Source organism: Pogonomyrmex barbatus, unplaced genomic scaffold (assembly GCF_055798465.1).
Source record: "Pogonomyrmex barbatus isolate J1 unplaced genomic scaffold, ASM5579846v1 scaffold18, whole genome shotgun sequence".
Classification (NCBI taxonomy): domain Eukaryota; kingdom Metazoa; phylum Arthropoda; class Insecta; order Hymenoptera; family Formicidae; genus Pogonomyrmex; species Pogonomyrmex barbatus.
The window spans coordinates 1862303-1889544 of record NW_028297114.1 but is presented as its reverse complement, the minus strand read 5'-3'; the positions used below and the strand labels follow the sequence as shown (position 1 = coordinate 1889544).

At 37.3% G+C, this 27242-nt stretch overlaps 3 protein-coding genes and 1 long non-coding RNA gene across 10 annotated transcripts; 1 reads left to right on the top strand and 3 right to left on the bottom strand.

Moving 5' to 3' along the window:
* Nucleotides 1-5: 5 nt before the first annotated feature.
* ctrip (E3 ubiquitin-protein ligase ctrip) lies at nt 6-21163 on the bottom strand. Of its 5 annotated transcripts, none has more exons than XM_089075096.1 (25): nt 21023-21163; nt 15708-16043; nt 14993-15298; nt 13660-13746; nt 10670-11030; nt 10377-10558; nt 10090-10263; nt 9529-9905; nt 8485-8769; nt 8024-8404; nt 7756-7928; nt 7507-7681; nt 7206-7428; nt 6847-7087; nt 6345-6753; nt 5747-5935; nt 5501-5686; nt 5232-5423; nt 4939-5144; nt 3763-4185; nt 3387-3639; nt 3052-3297; nt 2642-2971; nt 2239-2557; nt 6-2158 (listed from the first exon to the last, which is right to left on the bottom strand). In XM_089075096.1, the coding sequence occupies exons 2-25, from the start codon at nt 16012-16014 to the stop codon at nt 1962-1964; spliced, it is 6222 nt and encodes a 2073-aa protein (XP_088931222.1). In that variant the 5' UTR covers nt 16015-16043; nt 21023-21163; the 3' UTR covers nt 6-1961. The 5 variants fall into 5 exon arrangements, with proteins under 5 accessions (XP_088931222.1, XP_088931224.1, XP_088931221.1 ...); XM_089075098.1 differs by lacking the exon at nt 21023-21163 and adding an exon at nt 17952-18721 and having other exon boundaries at nt 10416-10558; XM_089075095.1 differs by lacking the exon at nt 21023-21163 and adding an exon at nt 17952-18720.
* Nucleotides 21164-21167: 4 nt separating this feature from the next.
* LOC148936983 (uncharacterized) lies at nt 21168-26298 on the top strand. The gene is made up of 2 exons (XR_016138830.1): nt 21168-21417; nt 25122-26298. It is a non-coding gene; the product is annotated as an uncharacterized LOC148936983 (long non-coding RNA).
* On the bottom strand, nt 21590-25521 carry LOC105433976 (uncharacterized). Its single transcript, XM_011649508.3, has 5 exons — nt 24303-25521; nt 23397-23482; nt 22989-23304; nt 22633-22736; nt 21590-22567 (listed from the first exon to the last, which is right to left on the bottom strand). The coding sequence occupies exons 1-5, from the start codon at nt 25519-25521 to the stop codon at nt 21890-21892; spliced, it is 2403 nt and encodes an 800-aa protein (XP_011647810.2). The 3' UTR covers nt 21590-21889.
* LOC105433977 (Follicle cell protein 3C) lies at nt 25997-27117 on the bottom strand. 3 transcript variants are annotated; one of them, XM_011649510.3, is made up of 4 exons: nt 26908-27117; nt 26524-26793; nt 26325-26396; nt 25997-26189 (listed from the first exon to the last, which is right to left on the bottom strand). In XM_011649510.3, exons 2-4 carry the CDS (start codon nt 26785-26787, stop codon nt 26088-26090), a joined length of 438 nt encoding a protein of 145 aa, XP_011647812.2. In that variant the 5' UTR covers nt 26788-26793; nt 26908-27117; the 3' UTR covers nt 25997-26087. The 3 variants fall into 3 exon arrangements, with proteins under 3 accessions (XP_011647812.2, XP_011647813.2, XP_011647811.2); XM_011649511.3 differs by having other exon boundaries at nt 26971-27117; XM_011649509.3 differs by having other exon boundaries at nt 26524-27117.
* Between the last annotated feature and the right edge of the window lie 125 nt (nt 27118-27242).

The following is a 27242-nucleotide window of genomic DNA, read 5'->3' as shown; positions in this document are numbered from 1 at the left end:
AAATCTTCCAATGTAAATAAAGTAAAATTCGTTTATACTACTGAATCGATATAAATATATCTTCTGTTTATAATATTCATGACATAGGTTTGGATCGCGTATCCTGAACTATTACACACTTTATAATGATGCATCTATCAAGTCTTCCTTGCGTCCTCCTTGCGTATTCCTTGATTTTTCTGCGTATAATTAATATACTACACTCGCGATTCGTCATCATACAAAATTCTGATAAAAAGTAACTGAAAAGTTCTAATAAAAAATAATGCAAACGCTTTGAAAACATAACTGTGATAATATATAAATATAGATAAGATACAGCGACATGTCAGCGTACAATGTATCTCGAAAAAAAAAAGAGAAAACAAAAATAAAATTTACGTTTTTTTATAACAATGATATAAATAAATTACGATTGTAGCCAATAGAAGTACGCGACTTTCCAATTTTCTCATTCATTTTCCTAGAGAACACAACAAAATCAAGGAAACGTCGAATGTATGTTATACACGAAATTTAAAGATATAAAACTTGAAACAAACATATCTCTCAGCATTTGTAGATTACTTCACACACTCTTCCTCACACACAGTTTTCATATAGACTCCGCATTTCTGCAGCGATATAAGAAAGTAATGTACCTTGTATTATCCATTTGATACACCAGCTTCACTTACTTTATATCCGTTCTATTTCGTATCATACAATTCTCTTACAATTCTTTTCTTTTTTTTTCTTTTTCTTTTCCCCTAAATACGACGATTTGCCTGTAAGTAAATGGATATCGGAATTCCCCTTTGATTCACGCGTATGTCATGACGGCGATTCTGGCGATTCCGAGTTGCACTCTTATGCAGCTAAATAAAGTAACGATTGGGCTAGATTCACTTACAATAAAAATATCAAATAATATTGATGAACATTACACACTGATTGAACTTAAAAATTAGGTGTGCACATACATACATACACGCACGCACGCACGCACGCACACACACACACACACACACGCACACACACACACACACACACACACACACACACACGACATGATTCGCGCTTCGCGTTCTCGGTCCTTGGAACATAAAAAGCGATGAGCACGAAGAGATCGATTATAAAATAAAGAACAATAACGAGAGACACGATATTGTATTTGTGTATATATATATGTGTTGTGTTTGTTTGTTTGTTGTGTGTGTGTGTGTGTGTGTGTGTATGTGTGTGTCTGGAAATAACGTTGCTTCCGGACAGTAAGACACGCGCTCGCGCGCCTTCGTCGCGGGCGTGCGCGTCTCTTCTTGCTGATTTTTAGCTCGTGAATTTTTATTTCTCCCGCGATCACGGGGATTGGCGTATGGCGATGCTTTTTTAACGCATCACTGATATAAAATTTACTTATGTCTAGTAAACGTCCTCCTTTCTTTCTTTCTCGCTTTCGGGCTATATTATGTTCAATTAGTATAGTGTTTCATAGCAATATTATTTTTTTTTCATTACTATCATATAAAGTATTTATATCGACTTGCGTATATTAAACTATATTTACAATCTTTTCTTTTTTTTATTGTAACACACTGAAGATAAGTTTCTTTTCTCTAAAACGAGGTCGCTCGCAAGCCACTCGGTTCGTAGCGTCGCGAGAGCGTTAACTCACACGGTTCGGTTAATTATGCTTTGCACTTTTCTTCCTGATAAAAATATATCACAATCCAAATTGGTAAGCAAAGATATAAACACCAAAAAAAAGAGCAATATCGTTATTCCGGTGAATTTTTTCCGAGAAAAATAAATTCATATGACAATTAAAATCATTATTTATCACGTTAGATTTGCACACTGGCAACATACGTCATTTCATACATACGTAATTTCACGTAGACCTTAATCAAAGTTCGGATAATTCTCGGTCTGAATAATACAAGTATAAAGGAGAAAATGAGATGCCGATCTTCCATCCGTTTCTAGGAGAGATGAAACGAATGCTGACCCTCTTGCGCGGCTATCCGCAACTTTTCCCGCATTATTTCCAAAGTGGTATAATCAGGCAGTTTTAGGTAATTAACACAAGTCATTACCGATGGTAGAAAATCATCCGTCTTCATAGATGGATCAAAGGTTTTGCGGACTATTGTTAACGGGGGCGTTAAGCTTTTAAAACCTATAAGATAACAAGTGTGTTACTTTAATGTCTTTTAATCTTTTTCACTTGTAAGTGAAAAATGAGAATCGAATACATACCTCCAACGGGCAAGCGTGGCGAACCAGTGACGAACTGAATGAATTGTCGCTGCTCCTCGCTGTTGTACTTAGACATGACTTCGAACAGAAAACGAATGGCTCGCGAATCCGGTGTGTAACCGTGATCGGTTCTGCAGCATTCAGCAAGAGTTTTCACGTCCCACTGTCCACCGGTTTGTGCGTGGCCGCAGAATACCGCCTCCAACTCTTCCGGGAAAAATAATCTTAGTTGCGACGGAGGGAATACCGATTCGAAACCTTCCCGGAAAGCCTCCATTTGTCTGAACACTCCTTCGTATAAGAACCAGTGTACCACTAACTGAAATATTACAGAAATCGCGTGATTACCATTATGATTTCTCGACCGATATCGACAAAGAGAAATGTCAAACGATACATTTACCTTAATATATTGATCCAGGTTGTGAATAGTTACGGATATCTCGCTGCCGCCTTTTCGCAATTCAATATTCTCATAACCCGGCAATTCGAATATAAGACCCAGTTCGGAAATCGGGCACGTGTCTAAATCGAGAGCCTCGATTAATTGCACTTTCTCGTGCGGGCGCAGTGTCTGATCTTTTTCCATAACTTCCTTCTTCCTCACGACCTCTTGAAGTTTGCTAAGAGTACGATACACGTCGGGACATACATACGCCAGATCCGCTAATGTAAGCGTATGCTCCTCTCCCAGTAACCAGCGGTAAAAAGTTAAACTAAATGGCAAGTCCAACTAAAAGAGCACCAATTAACAATGTTAAAGACACAATTAAGAAAAAGTTTGGGAAAATTTTGCGCAACGTTGATTTTTACCATTCTGGAATCATATATCGCCTTCGCCATAAATTTCCCAAGGAATTTGAACTTGGTCTTCAACTTTGCTAGATGTGATACTTTAGTGGTCCATGGGATTGGCGTTGGGAAGAGCCCATTCAAAGAATTAACATATCCGTTTTCGGTGGGATTCGAACTGCCGTGCCACAAGTCTAAATCAGCGCGTTGCAGTTCTTTGGAGACTAGAGCGTAGAATTCTAAAGTTGGACCGAGACCAGTACCGACCTGTAATACGCCAAATATCGTCAAATATATCTTAGAGACTTGCAACAAAATTGATTGATTTCTTGAAGACGTGCGTAAAAGTGACTAACCTCATTAACATATTGCACTTCGAGTAAGGCCTTATTAGAGGCTAAGTCTTGAATCACTTGCTCTGCTTGTTTGAGAATGTCTGTTCTCGAAATAGTTCTTTTCCTTCGCTCTAAGCGTGGTGTAACACGTTCCTGACTATCCGATCCCGAAAGCTCTGGCGCGGAATCCAAGAGACGTTGCAGCGCTCGATCACGATCAAATGACGTAGCATATAGCAAGAGCTGCCTCGTCTCGAAGGGAAAGAGAAAAGGACTAGAAAAAAAAATTGAATTATTTATTACAAATATATTCCTTATAATTAATTCCTTATAAGAAATAAGAATAATTTTCTTATAAGAAAATTGGATACATTAATAACTAATCTGTTCGACTAACCAAACAGATGCGATCTGTTGTAACCAAGATGGTAAGTTTCCAGTCATGATCACCAATGGATCTTGCAGTTGTCTGCTAGCTTTTGCAGCAATCTTATTGTTGATGAAATCCTGGGGTGACAGTAGACTCATGCTTTTCAGATGAGGAAATAGTATACCCCAATGGCGATTGAGAGCGTGCAAAAGCCGCAATAGACACAATCCATCAAGAGAAGCATCTGTGATGGTTACCGAGGGTGGCAAGATGGGAGATAAATATGGCGCAAGAGGACAGTGTTGAAGCGGAACCGTGCCTTCTAGCCAGAGACTATCTTCTTTCCTCTTCGAACTAATCTTTGTACTTTTTCCCTTGCCCTTTCTGCTATTACCCTGTGAACTTGATCCTGATTTTGGAGAAGTTACGGTATCCTCTTCTGGTACTGGTCTGCATTCAGAAAGAATAAAATATTTATCACAATGTTTATTCAAATATAAAAGAATTCCCGGATTTTCCAGATATTTTCATTCAAAATTTCGAGTAAAATTAAAGAATTTTAAAGAGGTATTCTAATCTAGAGGTATTCTAATCTTCAAAAAAATCAATTTTCGATATTCGAAAATAATGGAGTTACGGAGCATCAGGTTGCGGCGTACGATAAAATTTATGCATTCGAAGGCAGCGCTGCGCCCAACAGGTAGTCCGGTAATAACTTTTTCAGGATTACTTTTCTTTCTTAGAACAAGTAAAACAGTCGAGAAACGGATATGACTTCAAAATGTTAAAAAAGACAAAAAACTTAAATTCGGAGGAAAAAGAAAATTAATCACAAGTTAATTACTAATTTAACAAAATATTACAACAAAAAATTGTATTTTTCTATTAATTGTATATAAAATTTCAATTTGATCGGAATTATCAGATTTTTCTCAAAAAGAATTCCTAATTTAGTCTTATTTTTGTGCGCTCTAGACTAGAATCCTTCCTTAATGTTTTTTAATTATGAAAAAAAGATACTTAATATTTAGATAATAACGCTTTGACTTAATTATTTATTTTAAGGAGATATTGAATTTTCTTTAAAAATCCGCAAAAAATTCGTAAGTTACATATTAATATACGATGTATGATTTTGAAAAATAAAAAAGAAAGAAAAAAATGATTATGTTTCCCGCTTGTATTTCAGATGATTGATAGTACCTGTAATATATCGTATGGGTTTGTACCCATACTGCATCGTGTCCAAGCGGTGGTTCACTATCGGCTTCTGCCTCGGAATGATCCACTCCGGAACATCCAAACTGTCTGACAGCTTGATAAACCGTCATGTTGAAAGGCAAAACCACGTCGCCGATTAAAAACTGAAGTTTATGCTTAGGCGGTCCTTGACTTATCACGACTGCCGCCTGAAAAAGAAAGAAATAAACGTAATCGGTCGCGCTAATTTTATCGGTTTTCTCTAAAAATAGATATTCTAATAGAAAAATATATACCAAAGTATCGTCAATATCATCCTCGCTATTGTCGTCATCGCTGACCATCGAATCGGCGTCCCGTATTCTGCCATATCCACGTACCATCAAATAACGTTCAATTGCTTGTACCAACGCAAGAGGATCTATTTTTACAGTACCGCCCTTCCACTGTTTCAAGTTATTACAATCTGGATGCCGTTGAAGATTACACTGCATAATCCGATGACATATTTATATTATAGCATTTATCATTTGCGTGAGTTGAAGCGGAATGTGCGATCAATTACCTTAAGTTGATGTGTGTTGAAGAACTTGAGAGCACTGGTGCCCCCACGTCCAGCGCCAGAACCCGCGGGTAAATCGTGAACTTTTACTGGGAATTGTTCGAGCTGTGCAACACAACTATTCAACTTCGTTACCAAAGCACCAAACGCCCCAGGATTAAGATCCATAATATCGTTATTTTGTTGCATCTGTAAAATAGCCAGGATTATTCGCACGTTCAAAATGATAAAGAGATCGGTCCTACTTACAGTAGACTCCGCAAACAATTTCCAAAACATACGAAGACGGTCGTAACGATTGCCTGGTGCATCTGTAGTAGTGAGGTAGTTCAACAGAGCCTTAATAAGGCCACTGTAATTCATTTCAAACGGCGATATATCACTCTCAAGAACTATGTCTCGTAATTCCGTTAGTGCTGACAACATCTCATCCAATTCCTGCGAATATATTTCCGAATTATAAAAATTGATAGATACAAATGGTTGTAATGTTATACGTTATATAGCGAATTCATTCCATTTGCATTCTACATAGATGCATGAAATTATTTATATTATTATATAGAAATGTAAATGTAAATCTTAATTGATAAAATGCTCAACATTTAAAAAAACATAAATGTCTTGATAAAATATTTAATGTTATAATAATCTTATTTTTAGTACACTATATTAAATATTTGTCGCTCAAAATCCTTGTATTATGCTTTTACACTTTGATAATTTATATTTAATAATCGTTATAGACTGGAACAATCAATATATACATGCCGAATTCGTTATTAAAGATAAAATATGAAATGTAATAAGTAAATGTAATACAACATATTTACACAATAATACTTACATTTGATTGCAATCGCTGTATTGCAGCAGTTAATCGAGCGAGAACCGTTAAAGCCGGATGCGAGCAAGGTGCGTCGTCCTGATATCTCGCCAGAAATTGGGCTGCTTGCTCACGCACCCATGCTTTAGCTTTATCTCGATTCCCACCAGTTAAGCTCGGATTACTTGGTGGTTTCGACAGATTAGTGGACGAACTCGAGTCTCTCTTGTCACTGCTAGTGCTGGACGAGGATGATTTCCGGCCCCATTTAGCCGGATTAAGGTTCCCCAAAAACCGATTATTCTTCGGGGTAAAACCGGTAAATAGAGATTCCGGCTGTTGTGTTTGCTGTGGCGTAGTGGCACCTCCCAATCTCGAGAAACGACCCTTCTTATTCTGTCGTTTCTTCTTCAGCACGTCACCGATTCTTCTAATAATAAACACAAACACAATTCATGAACACAACACTGTTAACGTTATTTAAGAAACGATTAACAGATCGATAAAGACATCTTATACTAACAGATGAGCACTTTGAGGTGTACTCGCTTCTTCTACGCTATTGCTTAATTCTGTTCTGTGTGGTTCCAGTGAAGCACTGATATTTGGTTTATACTGGCATGGCGACGCGATTGCGCCAAATAATATGTTACCGTTCGAGGATGGAGAGACAACCGGAGACGTGGCACTACTAGAAGACAACATTGTGGTGGAAGAAAGTGGTGTATTAGACGGACCTGGCTGTGGGCTTGGTAATGATGTACCTAAATATAATGTAAAATGTCGTACAGATACAGTATATATTACATGTACAGTCATGTAAAGACACATTTGAATGCATAACGAAAGGCAATATGTGAGGATGATAATAAGATGATTTACCAGAAGGGCACTTGGGTGGTGAAACACCGAGAGGTACTTCGGGATCTGCTAATTGACGAACTTGATGTAGTACGCCCTCACGATGAAAATGAACCCCAAACACTTGCGGCAATCTCTTCATCAGGATACTCGCCATTTGAAGAGCTCCGATAACTATACGTAAATCTTGCGATGCTAACATACCAGCTATGTGTGACGAAACCACTTGATTCTTTAAAACATCCTAATAAAAAAAACATGTACATGAAATATATATTGCAGATGTTATCGAGCAATGTAATTATTTGATATCTCGCTTTACCTTAAGTAAATCAGTTGAAGCATAATACACCATACGAAGAAGAGCTCGGAGGCATTTGCATTTTACGGCAGGACCGGCTGAGCTACTATAAACTTCATATAGTACAGAGAACAAAGTTCGAATAAAAGACACTAGCCATTCGTTTGTTTCAATTACCGGAGGCACAACATCCATACTAAAATTAATAACATAAATAATGGATGAATTTTTTTTAATTTTAAAAGACATTTTCGCAAATATAATATCTACCTAGATGAGCAAGTTGGACTTTTCCCCTCAGTGGGATTGGCGTTAACTCTCCGAAATATACTTCTTGCCATTCCTATATCTTCGTTAATTTGTTTCATCACAGTCAGATCTATAGTGTAAGTTCGTCCTAAAGAGGTAAGGCATATCTCGTCTTCGCCATTTTGAAACGCCATCTAAAATGTTCATTTAACAATTAACTCGTATCTCGTACTTGCTTGTCGATTAAAAGTGTTCAATTGTATCAAAATATCCAAACGATAGACATTACCTCGATAATTCTAGAATCTATAGTACTGAACGGATGGGAACATTGTCTTTCGTCGCGCCATTCCCACTGGACAGTCTCCTGTTGATTACTGGTCCTTTCGAGTAAGCTATTTACACTGAATATTCCATCTGTTGGTAACGGAGGCATAAGCTCCTCGATTAAACATGTAATTTCGAACCATTCCTGTGGTGTACGTGGCACCAACTCTACATCTTCTGTTTTGACCTCCAGAGATCCGGTTAGGAGATAACTTAACGTGAAAGCTATATTTTGTTGCAGCAACAACTGTGCCAAATCGGGACAGCGATTCGATATCACAGAAAGCATTCGTAATACAGTTATGAAATTGTTAGTGCTGTTAACCGGTGGCGTAATCATAAGCTGTAACCAATAATAAACAAATATTGAGAGTAAAAATTAAATTCTAACATCAACAATTTGACAGATATAATCACACGTACCAGTTGTTGCAGATTTTGTAGGAGTTCGGCATTGATAATCTTATGTAACATTACGGGATCATGTTGGAAACTGTCAACTAATCGACTGAATGCTTGACACACACACTCGACGCTTTTTTTATCTTGATTTGTCAATCTGCTCGTTAATAATGGTAAACTATCCACTACTAAATGAAAATCATCAGGATGAAGATTCTGACAGCAATTTGCGGTAATTGTTAACGCTGCGCGTTGTGCCGTGATGTTGAAAAAATCAACAAATTTCAAACAGGCTGATACCCCACCCTGAAAATAAAATATTAAGATATTAAATTAAATTTACTTTATTATTTATATAAATTATCATAAAACCGGATAAAATGATAGAAAAAAATGTTCTAATTAAAACATTTGACATATCGTCATTATTAAGAATATAATATTTTCCAATCAAAGTTATTTTATTTTGAAACAAATATATCTTATAGTAATAATAAATATCTTTTCTCTATGCAGAGTTGCTTTAGAAATCATCTTTATAATAAAATAAAAATCATCTTTATTTTTCTAAGTAATAATTAAAAACTTTTAATAATTAAAGATATTAATATACAATATCTTATAATTTTGTATAAATAAAAATAAATAAAATATGTATATATATATATGTGTATATATATATATGTGTGTGTATGTGTGTGTGTATGTGTGTATAATGTGTGTACAACGCATGTGTGTGTGTGTACCGCAAATTGCTGTCAGAATCACACACACACACATACATATACATACACATTTTATATAAAAAATATATAAAATTAGATATAAAATTACCCCAAAAAATCAATATATTTTATAAAAAATATTTAACATAAAATTTTTAAGAGAGTAGTGGACTTTTTGATGATTTTATAATAAAAGATTCTTTATATAAAATTGCTTTATATAAAATTGAATTAATTATAATAATGGATCTAAGAAAGACAATGAAGATAATCAAAATAAATGAATCGAAAAAAAAAACTGCGATATTGTATGCAAGTTAGATAGAACATGTATACATACCGCATGTAAAATTGTTTTGCTGTGTCTGCGTGACAACATGGCTAATGCTGTCAAACATTGTTCAGCTACGTCCATACACTCGATCGATTCGAGTTTTTGCAGGAACACCGGCACTGCATCCACTACAACTGTAGACGATCGTGGCAATGCCTCCATCATATACGTAAGAGCACGACACGCGTGAGTCATTATTGCAAAATTATGTTCGATTCCCAATAAATTAATTAAAGCTGCAACCACTTGCTTGACAGGAAAACCGGTCAGTGTATCTTCGTTGCCCATTACAAGAATCTCTCCCATGTTCATTACTGCTTGTAATTGCTCTCCTTCATCCTCGACAGCTTGTAAGCCAGCTAGCAATTGTTGTGCCTTAGCAGCTGAAAATATTATTAATTTAAGAATCAGCATATAACAATATTAAATATATAAATATAAATAATGAATATAAATAATGTAACGGATTAAAAGATTTGCGAATTTGTAGATTGTCAGCAACATTAATTGTAAAACAATTTCAAAAATTACGATACACCAAAAGAATATTAATTTTTATTTTTATACCAGAACTTGCACCCATGCTTCTATTAAGTAAGTGTTGCATTCTAGGACCTAATGCACCAAACACATGAGGTGGTAGACCTCTAGCTTCCAACAAAGCTTGTAATCGTCCAACTTCTCCATCATCGCTCTCGCTATCACCAGTTGTTCCTGACATTCCAGATGGTCCTCCACTGGCTTCATGTACAAATAGAAAATTGACATTTTAAGCAATGTGATTTAAAATATTATATATGTTACAATAAAGCTTATTCATTATTTATTAAGCTTAGACATTAATGGCATTTAACCTGTGGCAGATGTCGCAGTTGATGCCGACTCCTCCTCACCTGTGGTTGAGACTAACTGACTGCTCGGAATTGAGGATGATACCGATGTTGCGCTGATAGAGTCATTGCCTGACATCACACTGCCCAATCCACCGGAGCTGCTCTCCACCACTGGCTTCCTCACACGTGATGAGGAGCGATGTCTGTAATGATGCCAGCCAAATATCATTATTATTCGTTAACGGATTACGTAAGATCTCGTGGCCAAATTTATAACTAAAAATTCGGAAAAAATAGGAGCATTTCCAAGCTACCTAGAACTCGAGCAGGAACCCGTTGTAGTGTCTTTCTTGTGATGTTTCGATGAAGTCTTGTTGCTGGATGGCAGTTCTTTGGGTTGTTCACCCGAAGCTTTCGCACGAGAGCGTAGCAGGTGCTTGTGTGTAGAATGAGGGTGTGTAGGGTTGGCAGAAACGGTGGCAGACACAGGTAGATTGGCAGTGGCCGTTGACGCGATGCCACTCGTGCCTGCCCCGTCATGTGCCAACGCCCCCCCACCACTCTCCACAGAGTTACTTGCTGCGTTACCCACTCTGATGCTGGACTTGACACCCAGAACTTGACTACTCGTACTGCTACTCGTTGCGTTACAGGTCGCACCGTGAGATTTCGAATCTAAAATAGCCAAATGTCACACCATCATTGAGATACATAAGACAAAGATCAGATCGAGATATGTTGCGTGTGGTTGTCTAACTGCGCGCAGACTTTCACATGGATGTTAAAGTTGATAGTACAAGTATAGTATGCGACATTTTTTAATATTTATATTTCCGATACACATGTGTAAAATATTTTTCACAAAAAACAAAAAAAAAGAATAAAAGTCTTATTTCGTGCACGATTATAAAAGTCAAACATTTTCGCAAGTTTGATAATCGTGAGTGATGTATGATTTCTATCATGATATTTCATGCAGATTTGTATACAATTTTGCCTATCGATTGTGAAAATAGATATCTGTTTAATCATTTAAAATCAAGCAATTTTACAATAATTTTTTTCTATAAAATTGTCTAGCATGTAAACATCTTATAAGTTTACGCCAACATAATTTGGCAACGTTAGCACGCTTCTTCCAAGACACGGAGAAACCGTGATATTAAGACAAGTACCGGTATTGTTTAAATGCTAACAACAGATAAAATATAACGGTTATTCACAAAGGAAATGCGCTTATTTTATATAAATTTCATTCTGGCAATTTTCAACTTACAGACACGTGGCTTATATCGAACAGGAGAGAAACTTGAACTCTTGCCTATAAACAGAGAACTATTTTCACTTCTGCCATCAGGTAGTGAACGAGGAGCCAATAATGTGCTTGATAATATCATGCATTGACCCCAGTTTCCGGAAGGCATTGTGCCGGTCATCCATGATATATTAAGAAGACACGGATTTATGCACGTTATCCCACATATAAATCTCTGATGTCTGAAGACCCACATTATTGTTATGGTAATAAGTATAAATAATTTGTACTGAAGCGAATGTTGAAAAGAAAGGAATTTTTAGTCTTTCAATTTTAGACACGATACATTAACGGTTTTATGAGAACAGAATTTATATCCAGGTCTAGTCATTTGGTGTAAATCACATGATTATGCGCTGAAAATTGTCAAAATCAAATACGTTTAAAACAAGGACATTTTTCTCGAAATAACTTTACATAAATTGTGAAGATTTAATTATTAATGTGTACTAATTTAAATATTAAGAAATTTTATGAAGAAAAATATATTTAAGTTATCGAAAAGCTAACAAAGCGCGCAATTTTTGATACATATTTTTGCACACTATACATAATGAATTTTGTCAAAGAAAATATAACTAGATAATCGCTATATGCTTCATATTAATTCCAAACTCCATAATAGCCAATTTCTTAGCAGGTAAAAGAGAAGATTAATGATTATAAATGATAATGTCTGATAACAACAGTACTACTACGCAATAAAAGTTGGTTCTCATACAAGATAAAAGTTTTTCTTGAAGGACTGAAATGTATTAATTACAAATTTCTAATTAAAGCAATATCAATACAATCTTTACAAGATTTCTTAGAAAAATGTTGTAAAATATGTTAGTTTAAAGAACATCAGTATTAGCATAAAAAATTTCCGAACACAATACTTTGTTGATTACACTTGTAAGCATATTTATTAACTGTATTTATTATTTCTAGTAAATATTAAAAGACATCACAGATCACAGGTTAACTTCGTAATGGTATATATAAAATTGTGTGATAAAATATTGCTTATCCACGGGATTTCCGACATTAATTTTAACATGTTATCTTGAGAGCAAGGTATTCACGATAAGAAATTTTCTAGAAAACAACATAGGTACAACAATTTCATTAAAAACAATCGCAAAATTTTGAGATACTTGTTGCGATCATTTATATTATAATTGTATTATTTTTTTAATAACACAAAATGTACTGAATGTCTTGTTTCAAATTTTTTTAATTTAAAAAAGCTGAGATAGATCAAATCTGAGTTGTAAAGAAACAACAAGAATCGTTAATTGGAAGATGCTATTATATCTATTTTATCAGATTACATAATAAAATTCAGAATATTATTATTAAAATTAAAATACATAGATGTATAACACGACATATAAAAATTTAAATATTAATAATTTTGATATCAATATAATTTTTATTATATTTTATCTAATTATTAAATTATTATTAAATTCACTTAGATTCTGTTTATAATGTATGAAATGTATGATATGTGTTAGATAACTTTACGAAAATGTTTGTAAAAAGATTTTTCTTTATATAATAGACATGGAAATATTTTTATTCTTTAATATATCCAATTATATATAAATTATTAATAAAAGTTCAGTGCATAGATGACAAACTTCAAAAGATTTACTAATGACATTATGTTAAGTCATGATAACTTATTTTTAAATATTGTATTCGTTTAATGTATGATGATTATCAGATTTAATAGAACATAAGCATCATAGAAATTGGAGAAGAATTGTTTTCCCCCTAAATATATTTACATAATTAATATCATGCATGAATGATCTTGACACACAAGTTTACCTGATATTAAGTATAGCATAGTGATGATGCTTGCATAATGGATGTATAAGGAACAAGATCAGAATGGAGTTCAATGACTCAAATATTCGTTTAAGCTACTCGCAAATTTGTAAGAGAAAATAAGGGGAAGAAAATGTGGTACGAAGAGTGTGTACTCCTTAAGCTTACCTTCTTGATGGTAGGTTTGTGTTGATATTGGAAAAAGTGCTTTGACAGCAGACACAAATCCTTCCAGACATTCGCTCATCCTCTGGCCTAATGATACAGTCTGATCTATGACTCTTATTTTGATAAAGCTTGCGCTTTCTAAATTTTATTATATTCCTAGCTCAAACATTTTCACACTTTTTTTGCGTCTTAATGACCGAATCACTCCCTTTCATTTACACACGTATTACATATGAAATTTTGTCATAATAATCGCAAATAATCGTGACATCGACACTCGCAGTAGAAGAAAATGCGCGAGTTCTAGATCATGTATTTCTGTATACTGTCATCATATTTAAAAATTATTTTTCTAATGTCCATTTCTACCACTCTAGATTTAACTTTAATCTTGATTTAATTTGCTCTTTATCTTTTTTAATTCATAAAAAGAAATAAAGAGTAAATTAAATCGAGATTAAAATTAATATATATTAGTAGAAATGGATATAAAAATCTGCTAACAACTTAGCAGACATAACAGAACGGAAATATATAACAAATGCGTACATGTGCAAATATATGGAGGTGTATATTTCATAAAGAGCTTTTTGTTCGGATTTATGTAAGCTAACATGTTACCTAGTTTATACAATTTGTTCTTTCTTCATCTGTATGCGTTGTTAAAGAAATCAAATTTAAAGAAATCAAATCTGCTACTAATCTTTTTTTTTTGCTAAAATAAAATTAGATGAAAAAGATGTAACATTCCTTTAAATAAACAGAGTAATCTCAACACACACATAACTATATTAGTAATTATATAAAAATTTAAAAAAACTCCTTTTATTATCTAATATTATAACGTTTGTTATGAATTATTTATAGAACACTCACTTCCTTCGTTCAAAATATATCCAAATTTCTTAATGTAACATAAAAAATAATTGATATATAATTTATTAAAATTTATTTTTTAAAACTATCTAATTATGATATTTAATATCTTTAATAAATAGTTTTTATTATTTATTTAATAAATAGCTTTAATTTAAGGAATGCCGTCTCGCTAATATTACTTAAGAAACTAAAAAAAAAAGAGAACACAAAATATAAAATAAAATATCATACATATACATAAAAGAAACGAATCTTTATTAATATGTACTTATTAAAGATTTCGATTTGAAGATTTTCTTGTTAATCTTAAGAGTCATTATACAACATTATACAACATTATGTAATTAACGTAAGCAATCTTAAAACAAAATTGTATCTTCACGCAAATCACACATCACATCTTGTAATCGATAATATCAAGAGATATGTTACAATAGAAAAAGTGTATACTAACCTCCTCTTCCTCTCGATGTGGATGGATGACTAGTGATCGACGTTGCACTTGATGAAGCTACTAAGTTGTTGTAGGTACTTGTCCTTCGGCTACCGTATCCACTGGGAAGTGACAGATCGTAACTGCTGGTTCCCTGTGTCAATGCTTGAGGGTTTTGTGGTGTACGGGAACGAGTACGCGATGCCACACAATCGGTAGGTGTTAAATTTAATTCTGGTAAACTCGTCCTTGCTGCACTACGCACCCTTGCACTACTACTGCTATAGCTGGCTTGATGAATCTTATGATGTGATCTCCAGTCGGTTTCTGTTGTGATAATATTTCAACATGATCTCTTACTTGACAACACGTATACAATAAAAATTTTAGATTATCAAAGATAAAACATTAGAAAAAACCAAAATACAATAAAAAAAGAAAAATTTAATTGTCTGTAGTTTAATGTCCATTTGTAGCAATAAAAATTGACTTTAATTTCGGTTTAATTTACTCTTCATTTTGTTTTAATTCTTATAATTAGAAAAAGATAAAAAATATAAAATGAAAAATATAGAAGATTGAGGTTAATCTACATTGATAGGAATGGACATTAAATACCATGTAATGATGAGAAAAAGCCAAGATCACGTGATGATGTAACAAGATGTAGAATGATGACAGTTAAAAAAAGAAAAAGAATACACTGTTGGTTCGACATAACAATGTGCTTAATTACCTGGATAAGATTCTAAGCCAGCTCCATGACTTCTTCGTTCACCTCTGATCCTGCCTTCTCCCTTGGAAGAATCGATTGAATGTGCGTGCGCTGTATTACTGTCAACTTGAGATGCCTGTGGGTCGCCAGTGATCTGTCTACGCCTCTTCTCTTCCACACTATCTGGGATTGCACCAGTACTTTGTCGTTTTCTATAGCCACTCGAGCCGCTACTAGAGCTCTTCCCCCTAAGTTTAGAGGTGTCTGCTGAAGCACTGGCCTTCTCTACAGACCCCCCTGATGACAACTGATCTTGTTGATCTGCCATAGATTAATCGACTCATGCCACTATTCTGTCTGTAAAAGAGAAATTTGATTAAAGTGTTATACCTTTAATCATTAAAACCAAATGTTAAATATATTACACCTAATTGCGATTGTAAAAGATGTAGATGATTTACATGGCTTCACGTAAAAATGTAAGAGAAAAAAAATATGTAAATATTTAAAAATTATTAACCTTGAGCAAAAGCCCGAGAGGATTTCGATAAATTTTTGACGTTATTCGCACATTGTGTAGATCGATAGACAAAATATAGTCCATATAAATAAAATTCGCGAGACACGAGAATTAAATAATTAATCTTCTTTCCTCGGGACAAACAGACGTATCCTTAGAGACGACTGAGCCAAGTCGGAGGCCACTTGTGTCGGGAGTACCACGTAACGCTCTTATTTGCGTTCAAGTACAATGCGTAAGCAACGAAAGCGACACACAATGGTGGAGGAGGAACGGGTGTCCCTGGAAATCAGATGTACCGAATCGGATCGGATCGGAGCACGTTCCGATCCGCATCGCGCACGAGAGACGCTAGAATTTTTCCCTTCCTCTTGTTGCGAGTCTTCCCCTTTGTTGGCGGAAAACATTAACGGCGCTGTCGCGGAGCGAGCGTTTACTTTCGATTATCGCTCGCGCTCGAAATCCAGCCGAGTCCGCGCGCGCACACATGCACATATATGTATATACACGCCGCACACAGTATATATATATGTGTGTGTGTGTGTGTGTGTGTGTGTGTGTGTGTACCATACACGGCATCAAAACCCACTCGCCAGCGACGGGCAAGATCCGAGTGGGCTGTTCGTTTATATCGCGCGACAATCAGGTGTCGCGTTCGAATGAGCGCACAAAAGGATTTAAATGCCCCGCGTTCGTTAAACGAACTTGGCAGCGATATTTTTCGCTCGCGATCGCAACCGAGGAACAGTGGCAGTGGCAGCGGCGCGACGCTGGCAATGATATCGACAACGTGATTTCCAAGAAAAAGAGGGAAACGGAAGAAAAAGAGAGAAAAAAAAAGGTTGCTGCCTCGGCGCGAGCCATATGCGCTCGGATAACAAGAGCGTGACTAAATAAAACGGCTGCGGGGCGCGATACGCAATTAATGCTTCCCCCACGCAGCAGCGGAGAAGATAGTAACGAACTGAGAATCATAACAAACGCTACGACTGCTTGCTTGCTGGCTGGACGGCTGGCTGGTTGGTCGATTGGTCGGCCGATTAGCTGATCGGCTGGTCGACTGGGTGGATAGTCTGGTTTCGTCTGATCTGGCTCATTCGTCTGTCTGTCTGTCTGTCTGTCTGCCTGCCTGCCTGTCCATCCGATATCATCATTGACTGACGCGAAATTGTGCCGTTGACATCACGGCGGGGAGCCCCTTCCCTTTTTCTCCCAGCGAGTCTGACGGATTGCTCAGTCGCGACAAAGACCGCGACTCTGATGCAAAAGCAGCAGCAGCAGTAGCAGCGGTAACAACGAGCAGGCGGAACTTGATGCAGGGGGCCTCAAACTCGTATTTGTATCGTAACAAAGACTTGTGGAGAGGGCAACCATTTGCTCGCGATCGAGCAATGGAGGACGGGTTTCCACTCTTCCTTGTCCTACTCCAAGCCGCACGCGCTCGCCTCTCTCGCTCCGCTCTGCGTGACCTCAGGTTGAAATCCTCCAAAAAAGAGAGAAGCCCTCTCCTTTCCCTCTTCATCCCCCTCGCCCTTATCCACACGTTCCCCCGCAATCTTGCCTGCCCGCCCACCCTCTCCCTTTCGAGAGACCCCATCTCGTCCGTATCTCTACGTTCCCCCCCCCCCCCCGCGCGCTCTTCCTCCCACCCGCTTCGTTTACCCCACGCACTCTCCGTCGATGCTTTCGTCAGGAACTCGATTTGAAAACAGTGTTACGAGTTACGAACCAAGTATGCTTTTTACCTGAATGCGGGAGAAACACGCCCAGGGCATCGCGGCGACGACGGCGATGATGATGGTGATGATGACGATAACGACGACGACGAAGACAATGATACTTCAATACCCTCTATCTTAATCTCTCCCTCAGCCTGGTGAAATGCAACGCAATGCAAGGAGAGGAGACGAGACGAGACGAGACGGCTTTTTAGTTTTCCTATCGTTGCACACAGACGTCGGGCACATGCACGAGCACGGGGACACGGCACAAGCCGAGCGAAGAGCGAGAGCGTTCGTGGCCGCGCCACGGCGCACAAGAGAACCGAGGTGAAGTGTAGTATAATGCACACACGCCACGCACATACACGTACGACGGCGAACGACGAACGAACGAATGAGCGGAGGAACGAACGAACGACGAACGCAAGCACGCGCGCACCTACGTCCGCACGTATGCACGCACGTACGCTCGCACGCACGCACACACGCTGCCGAGCATCGACGAGAGTAAGCTACACAACGTGTGATCGGTCCCGAGATGCGCACTGACTGCAGGAGACTCGGCGGAATGCGACGGCGACGGTCGAGCCTCGGGTTGGTTAGAACTGGGTGGCCGCGGAATGCTCCGCCCCCGTCGCCAATGTCATACGCCAGCGAGCCAGCACGCAGGCAAGACAAGGCAACGGCAGGCAGGCACGCAGGCAGGCAGGCACGCACACGCGCGCGCACGAACCAGTCAGCGGAAGTCTTTCGCAGCGTTCGGAAACCTGTTACCAACGTACGCGACGGAGGAATACCCCCACCATGCGGTGTCTCGTCGCGCGCCACCAATCGCGAGAGCGTTTTCGCGTCAGGCTCGTATTCGGGTGTGCGCAATACGAGGTATCTCTTAGCGGGTGCGAATGATTTTCTCGCAATCTCTTCTTTTCTCTTTTGTCCTCTTGAAACTGATAATGTATGAAATGTTATTATGCGTCAGTATGATACGGACAAAAGAATTCGTGGATCTGATAGAATAAATTACTGATTGACACGGATTGTTTTACTGACCTACAGATGAATGTTTTTGAAGTCTATTTCTGCCAAAGTAGATTAATTTTAATCTCGGTTTAACTCACTTAGTATCTCCTTTTAAAAGTTAGACAAAAAAATAAAATTAAGCTGAGATTGAAATTAATAGATATTAGTAAAAATGAACATGAACGGAATGATGCCTCGCGAGGAAACAAGTGAAAAATGAAATAAAAGCTTTTCATATAAATATATGTTTTCGAGAAAATAAATGTTAGAAGGTGAATTATATAATTACATTTTTTTAAATAATTACATTTTTACATTTCTTAAATTTGTATTTTGTGTCATACATTGACAGGCATTAATAGAAAAATAAAATATATATTTTATTATTTAAAATAATTAAAAAAATACTAACAAAAATAAGAAAAGAGAATTGAGAAAAGAGAAAAAATAAATATCTAGAATGTACTGCAATGGAATATTTCTTTATATCTTAATAGGTGTTAGTATAACTCATTCAAGCTTAAAAAAATGCAATCTGTAATTCATTTTCAAAGTCATGTTTCTCAAGAACAACGTCAAGTACAAAAAAATTTTATTCCACTCATTCGATTCGTAGTTTACATTTTCGACTTATTTTTCCACTTGCCATTCGATCACGCCACCAGATCGGAGACACCCTAAATGATACCGTCAGCGGAGAACTAATCTACTGCGACGTATGTACAGCGCGAAGAAAAAATTCGCATGATTTCTCGCTTCTGACGTCACAGTTCAATATGGCCGCATCGATGGGTCAAAGAGAGAAAATTTAAATAAACGAATAAACGATTAAAAGTTACTTCTCGCCCGTGACGGGACACAACGTTTCAGCCTTTGTCACGCTTACGCGAGATTCTCCCTCGATCTGGGAACACCGTCCGCCGCTCCTGCGCTACGATCGCACGGCGCGCGAATGGCCATCTTGCCCGGGCGTTTTTTAAATTCTCATTTTTACTGCGGGCAGCAGAAACCTGTCCGATAGTCGTCGAACGCGCTTACATAAATCCCGTTTTTCAGACAACCGAAGTGCCGTGTCGTTCGCGTAATCGGATCGATCGAATTTGTCGTTGCCAAAGAGAGAAAGAAAAAAGAAAAAAAAGATATGTGTAATATACATGCGCAACAGTTACGTTACTTCTCTCGCGTATCGTTTATGTAACGCGACGTTTATGTATTTACTCTGACGTGCGCACATTATCGCCGGAAATTGATGACTTTTGCACGAAATGATTTTATCGTTATTCACCTTTATGACGAATCGAACGGAGAAACGAAATATGCAAATCATGTATCCGCTTGCTGTTTATCCGATACGAAATTTCCACGATAACGTCGTTCGCGGAGCGCGTCGTGAATTTCTAAAATTGTGTCGAATTTTTCAAACACGTCACTCAGATGATAAATATGTATCTTATCTGCGTCGTTTCGTCGACGAGTGTGCGCTTTTATGGGCCTGACGCTGCGGCAAGGTGAAACCCTTTGCGCAAACACGCTCGTGCATTTCAAGGTCCGATCGAATCGTACGTGCGCGTTCGAAACGGTCGAGATGTTGCGTTATATTACGCGATGACATTGAGAACTGGCGTCGGGTGTTTCGCACAAAGGTGCGATCGAAGCGACGAAACGGGCCACGACGATTTCATCCCGTTCCGTCGCAGTGTCGCGTCGCGTCGAGAAATGCGACAAATGAAATGCGACGATTCGTTCTGAGCGAGGCGAGAAGATGCCTCGCGATGTCGTAACAGATTGCGCCAGGTTTCCGGCTGCGATCGCTCCCGATCGCGCTGAGCGATCGCTACGATTGGCTGGGAAACGCATCCGGCAGCGGCCAATTGGCCGTCGATAAACGGGCCGTAAACGGCAACCCGTGGCAATGTCAAAAACAGCCTGACTGCCTGACCGCTTCTACATCACCGCTGCGTCCGATCAGCTGTCCGTCGTCCGTCGATCGGTTAACCGCATGACCGACAGCGACGGCGATGGCGATAAAACGATGCCCTCGCCAGCCAGCCAGCACGGCGAACGTCCTTACTCACCGCAAAAGGGGAGCTCCTCCCTGGAAGTCGGACTCCAGTTACGCAACGCGATGCGCGATGGGACACGTGAAAATACGGAGTGAGCTGTCAAGTCGATGTGTGCGACGCGTCGTCTGCTACGAGATATCTCGACCAGAGTGCGTCGAAATGCTCAATGTCGCGGCACGGGGCGGTTGTCCCGGGCGTTTCGCGCCGCCCTCTGATTGGCGGACGCGCCGTAGTTCCCCCGCGGCGAGTCAATCAGCGCGTTGGACGGCCGTGTACCGTGCGTTCGCAAACATCACTCGAAACGACTCTCGATTTCGCTGACAGCTGACAACACTTGCCGACGTACGAGAAAAGGTTATGTCGTATTTTGTATACGTAATTTTATTGACGGATCTTCTCATCACGAGGTAAGTTTCAGAAGATGTTTTTTTTTTGCGTAATTCGTAAGGTGATTTTATTAGCTTGCATATGTATTTCGAAATTATTTATTTTCGCGATATCATCGATGTTTAAAAAATTTTGTGTTTACTGTAAATCTAGCATTTTGAAAGATATTTTCATTGTTTGCAATAATAGAAGTTATCTACATACATCTACTAAATTTGTTATTATTCAAGTATTAAGATTAACAAATCACATCATGTAGTTGTTATTTATATTGTTTCATGTTTGATTTATTATATTATTGTATATTATAGATCAAAAGATAATCGAGTTATAACAATCACACAGCTTTACACTTAAAACATCTCCATTCTCTATATATTTATCTATAATGAATAGACATTTTCTATATCTATCTATGATGAATAGCTAATGTATATATCGTTAGTTTGTACTATCAAGTTATAAATATGTCAGATTACAAATACACTTGCTTTATTTTCTGTCCATACCATATAGTAATTCCTTCAACGATTCTTCATTTATAGTCTGCAAAGAATCAGTAACATTTTTGTCACGATTGAAGCTTTGCTCTATGCCCGGCAGATTCAGTTGCACGTTATTGGACACCTGGAAGTCTGTATAAGAATCTATCGAATCTTCTTTACGTTTAGGCGAAGATACTCTCAAGTGCTCCATTTCAAATGTCGGAGAGGATATGCTAGTTTCAAGGGGCGACATGACCATAGAAAAGAAATCGTTTGTATTTTTTGTATTTATCTTTTCATTATCCGATTGTATCCTCTCAATCGATCTAGCAGATTCCTCAAAACCTGCGGTAAGACTTTTAGCATTCCATGTCTTGTTCTTTTTGGAATTTTTGTTAACATCATTAGTGTCTCTAAATTCGATGCTTCGCTCTTTTTTCTCGGAGGACACGTCATTCATTTCTGATTGCAGTGCTAAAACATGTTGTCCTTGGACGTTTATTATCAACATGAACTTGTTTTCTTCATCAACAGCGGTTGTCATCGATGCTTGACTTTCTTGCAAGGTATCAGTGGTCTGTGGCTTATTGACTGTTCCACTATCAATCTCTTGTACAATAATATCAGATAACGGTTGGATATTGCTCGATGCTTGTGCAGGGCACTTGTGAGTTCTTTGACTTACCTACAAATGTAAATCACTTGTTAGCATTATTAGAAGGCTGCAAACGCTTCGTGATTGCTTTATACCTTATATCGGAAGCTTTTGCCACACATTGTGCATTTATAAGGCATCACTCCTGTGTGAATTCGACGATGGACTAAGTACGAAACACGCTGACGGAAACATTTTCCTGCGGAAGAATTAGTACGGCAATTGTAGGAGGATTATCATTATCGTAGAGAGAGAGAGAGAGAGAGAGAGCCTGCAGCACATTTAATGCTCGGCATTTATGAATTACCTGCTGTAAGCCATGCACACCATAAATATTACAGATACCACGCAAACAGGAGGATTAATCTTGATTGTTAATCGATCCCAAACCGTTATTTGTGATTAATTTTCCATCGGCTGATTTTTTAACGATCGTTCTTTCGTAACATACCGCATGTTTCACATGCAAACGGCTTCTCCCCGGTGTGAATCCTCTCGTGATTATGTAACGTGGAAAGTTCCTTGAACGATCTACCGCAGGTCGCGCAGGTGTGTGGCTTATCGTCCTTGTGATAAAGCCTGTGCTTATGATATGATTGCTGGAAGGTGAAGCTCTTATCACATATTTTACATTTGTACGGCATCTCTCCCGAGTGCAGCCGTTTGTGCTTCTTCAGGAAGTACTTGGTAGTAAACATCTTACTGCAGGTATCGCACTCCCATTGTTTGCCTTCGTGGGTCTTCAAGTGTTGTACCACATGTTGCTCCTGAAACAGAAACATAAGGGAGAGAAAGAGTTATAAATTATGAAAATACCACTTACGAGTTTTACGAACAAAACGCGCGGAGATAGTCTCACTTTCTTGAATTTCTTTCCGCATGTGGGACACGTGTATCCAGCATCGCTGCATGTAACTTCAATTTGATCATCTTTCGTTAAGGAACCTATCATAGTAAATAAAAAATGTTTTATTACATTGAATTATTTCAATATGCAACAGTTATCTATGCATGTATTGAGTTGTATATATTAATTATGTATTATATTGGAATTATTAATATATAATTAAGTATGAGAGAGTCCGAATCCGGAATCGAAACATTTGCGATATTTTATGTATATTAAAGTTTTATGTATCATTGTTCACGCACTGATAATCACATTGGCTTTCTTTACTTTCATGTTTTTTTATCTCAGAATCTCGAGGTTATATATGTCATACACATTAAAATATTAGTCAAAATTTTGTAAATTGTTCTACGATTTTTTTTTGTGAAAAAATTCACAAGAACACATTTCTCTGAACGGGTTGGAAATTATGTAATGTTTAAATTTGCATTGATCGTTGTAGAGAGAAATAATATGTTGTAACACTAATAAAGAAATTAAATAGCATATCTGGAGACATATATCTTATATATATCTACATATATCTGTTTTAAAATTATCAATTTGATAATTGATTTTTATATTTTATATATACTTAATTTGTTCGAAATTACTCTAAATTTTTTTTATAAATTATTAGTTATTAATATAAGTGTTAGTTAATTAGCCATAAAATATATATATATATATAATATTAATTACAATTTTTTCATGAAAATATTAAAAACCGTGTTATTTTATTTATATTTTAACTTCTTTATGATCCAAATTTATATCCCAAACAGCATAAATATAAGAAATATTCCTTTTAATTTTGATAATCTTTTGCTTCTTCAACCAATACTTAACATTATGTTATATTTTAACATTAATTACCAGAATTAAATCCAACGTGTGCTACTCTCATATGTACCATTAGACTGCCTCGCATTTTAAATACTTTCGAACACAGATGACAAGAATAATTCTTAAGCACTTTCTCCGAACTGTTGCTTGAATCTTGCTCGTGCACTAATTGTTTATGCAAAACCAAGATATTAGTATCGGGAAAGTGAAATCCACACACGTTACATCTTTCCGTTTTTTCCTTCGGTGTTACCGTACGAAAAGACTTGCCCATGTTTGCTTGCGTATGTGGCAATATTTGCCTATGTTCCGAGGTTGAATGTTGATCTCCAGTGTTCATCTCCTTTGCCTTGGGCAAATCTTGCTCAACGTCGCGCTCTTTTGGCGACTCGCTTGTGCAAACATTTGGTACTGGATTCTGGCTCGATTGAAAACTAGAAATGCCATGTTCCTTCTCAATTAAATCTATCATCAGTCTTTCCTTCGTGATACGTTGGCCACGATTGTTGGCTACGATGTTCGATTCAACGCATTTCCCTTCAATATCTTGATAGATGTTGGTGTCTATAGCTCCTGCCGCTTTCGTCACATTAATTAAATCCGACAGAACCGTTTTCTCCGCCTGTATAGATTCCTGCGGCACATTCAAGTGTTTAACATTGTCATTACAAAAATACTGCATCGCGCAATTTGTTTTCAGTGGTCCCTGTTGCAGATTTGTGGCAGTCAGGATCGCGCTGTGACTCTCATTTGATTGCGGAAGGATATTTACTTTTATCACGTCGTAATTATAATCCGATACGAAATTGGATTGACTGGCGCCTCTCAAGTTCTGGTTCTGTGCTTTAGATCGTGAGTCCACGGCGGAGATGTTGCCCCCCGTATTCGAGCCTCCGGAATCTGACAACTCCGTGCAGATCCTGTCATTGCCATTGTCTATGGTTTGCGCCTTGCCCAATTGCTGTATCAACACATTCCAGTCTTGCGGAGCGACGTTATGCGCGTTATGGACAGCGACCAACTGCTCATCGACGGTTCCAAGTTTCGATGACTCCGCCGCATCGCTGCTCAGATTGATCGTGTGACCAAATAAATGTATAGTTAATTTATCTATACCTAATAGAACTTCGTTGCAGACAGGACATACGAGGGGTCGAGTCGCTACACTTACAAGTCCGGCTCGTAGTGCGTCAAGCGTCAAGAATCCCGGTTGCGAGCACAGTGGACACGCCAGGATTCGCGCACACATTTTGCGTATTCGTATTGTCTCTCAATCGTATATATGTGTGCCAAGTATCTTTTGCCAGACTACAAAGCGTGGCGCATCTTTACGTTTGTAATTGTACGTGATCTTAATGTCTTCGGAAGGTAGTCAAAGCATCGCGATCGTAAAGTTGTAACAATAAACAATGCGAGCGTGTAATTTGACGCTGGCATTGTAGTCTGATGATGAAGCTCTTGGGGTTATGCCTGAACTTTTGATCCAGTGATCCAAAGTGGAGCTTCAGGATATGCCTTAACAATCAGTGGTCACTCTGAGAAAATTTTACGAATGGCAGACTGCCGCTGGTACCGCATACACAAAATTCTCACACCTCGAAGTCTAAATATAGAAGGATGGTTTGAGATATTCGTGCTGAATTCCTGCCTGTCTTTGTAGAGCGTATCTGATGATCTACAAGCTATATTTAGACAAGTGGTGGGATATTCAAAGTGCCATGAACTTATTAAGTTAAATGTATTTATTAAAAACTGCTCAACTCTTAGAACTACAAACAGTCATCGTATAAAAATATTATTCTAAATATATGTCAATTAACATTTATACGGCATGCCATCTTTGCAGCAATATTCTCTACCGGCCGATAGATTCGTATTTGTCCACTCGTCTTTGCAATTCTTGATGAAAAGATAGGCCTGCCAAAGAAATATCATATATGCATGATGCATTAAAATCGCATGCTTTCAACGCGTGAGACAATTCTGTTTCTATAATAATTTCAAATAAAGATATAATAAAAATTAATTTGTATGTTTGTGTATATAACTCACCCTTTCTTTATGACAATCGCGCTCTAAAGAAGCACAGAGAATTGTTGAACTGTTTGGTAAATGTTTCACGATCTATAAAATATATTTAATTCTATATTAATATTCAGCGTGAAAGGATACGTAAAGAGAAATAATATAATGTTTAAGAAAGAAAAAATATAATTAAATTCTCTACGAGAATTAAACTTTAAAGACTCACAACTTCGAGACATTTGTTGATACAAAGTCTATTTCCAATAGTGGTACATGGAAGTGGATCGGGATATTCATGAAGAAGTGCAGGATATCCTTTAGGTTGTTCCCTGCTACCCTTTTTAAATTGTCCACTTAAAAATACGGCACAGACACAACCAATCGGTTGGTCGTATGTATTTGTAGATGGCTTAATATTTGTGATAGTACTGTTATTCTCTGCAAAGGAACATGATATGCAAAGAGCCATTGCCACTAACGCTAAATACATTTTGATCTGAAAGTTAAGTTGTTGCCGATTAAACATTTTCTGTTCAATATTGATTAAATTAATTTAATTAACGAAACGATTTCAAAATGTTTAGTGAGAGAAATAAAATGAAAATTATACCTCTCTCCTGTGAAATATACGCGATTATATATCAATAATTCGATTAAATTAACTTATATTTACTGCAAAGTTCTTTTCATAGGATTTCACCGTATCACTTCGCAGAACTCAATTCGAACTGTAACAAGACTGATGCGTTAAATTTTTAAAGTCACATTATATCGCAATATTTTCATGGGCCACATTTCGATTGCTTACTAAGCAAAACCTCAGATTTTATGTAAGAGTCCTACTTTAATTGTTTGTATTTATTAACGATTAAAATATACCACATGCACGAGTAACTGTAAAATTTTAAAAAATTTAAATCTTATATCTAGATAAAGTTATTTATG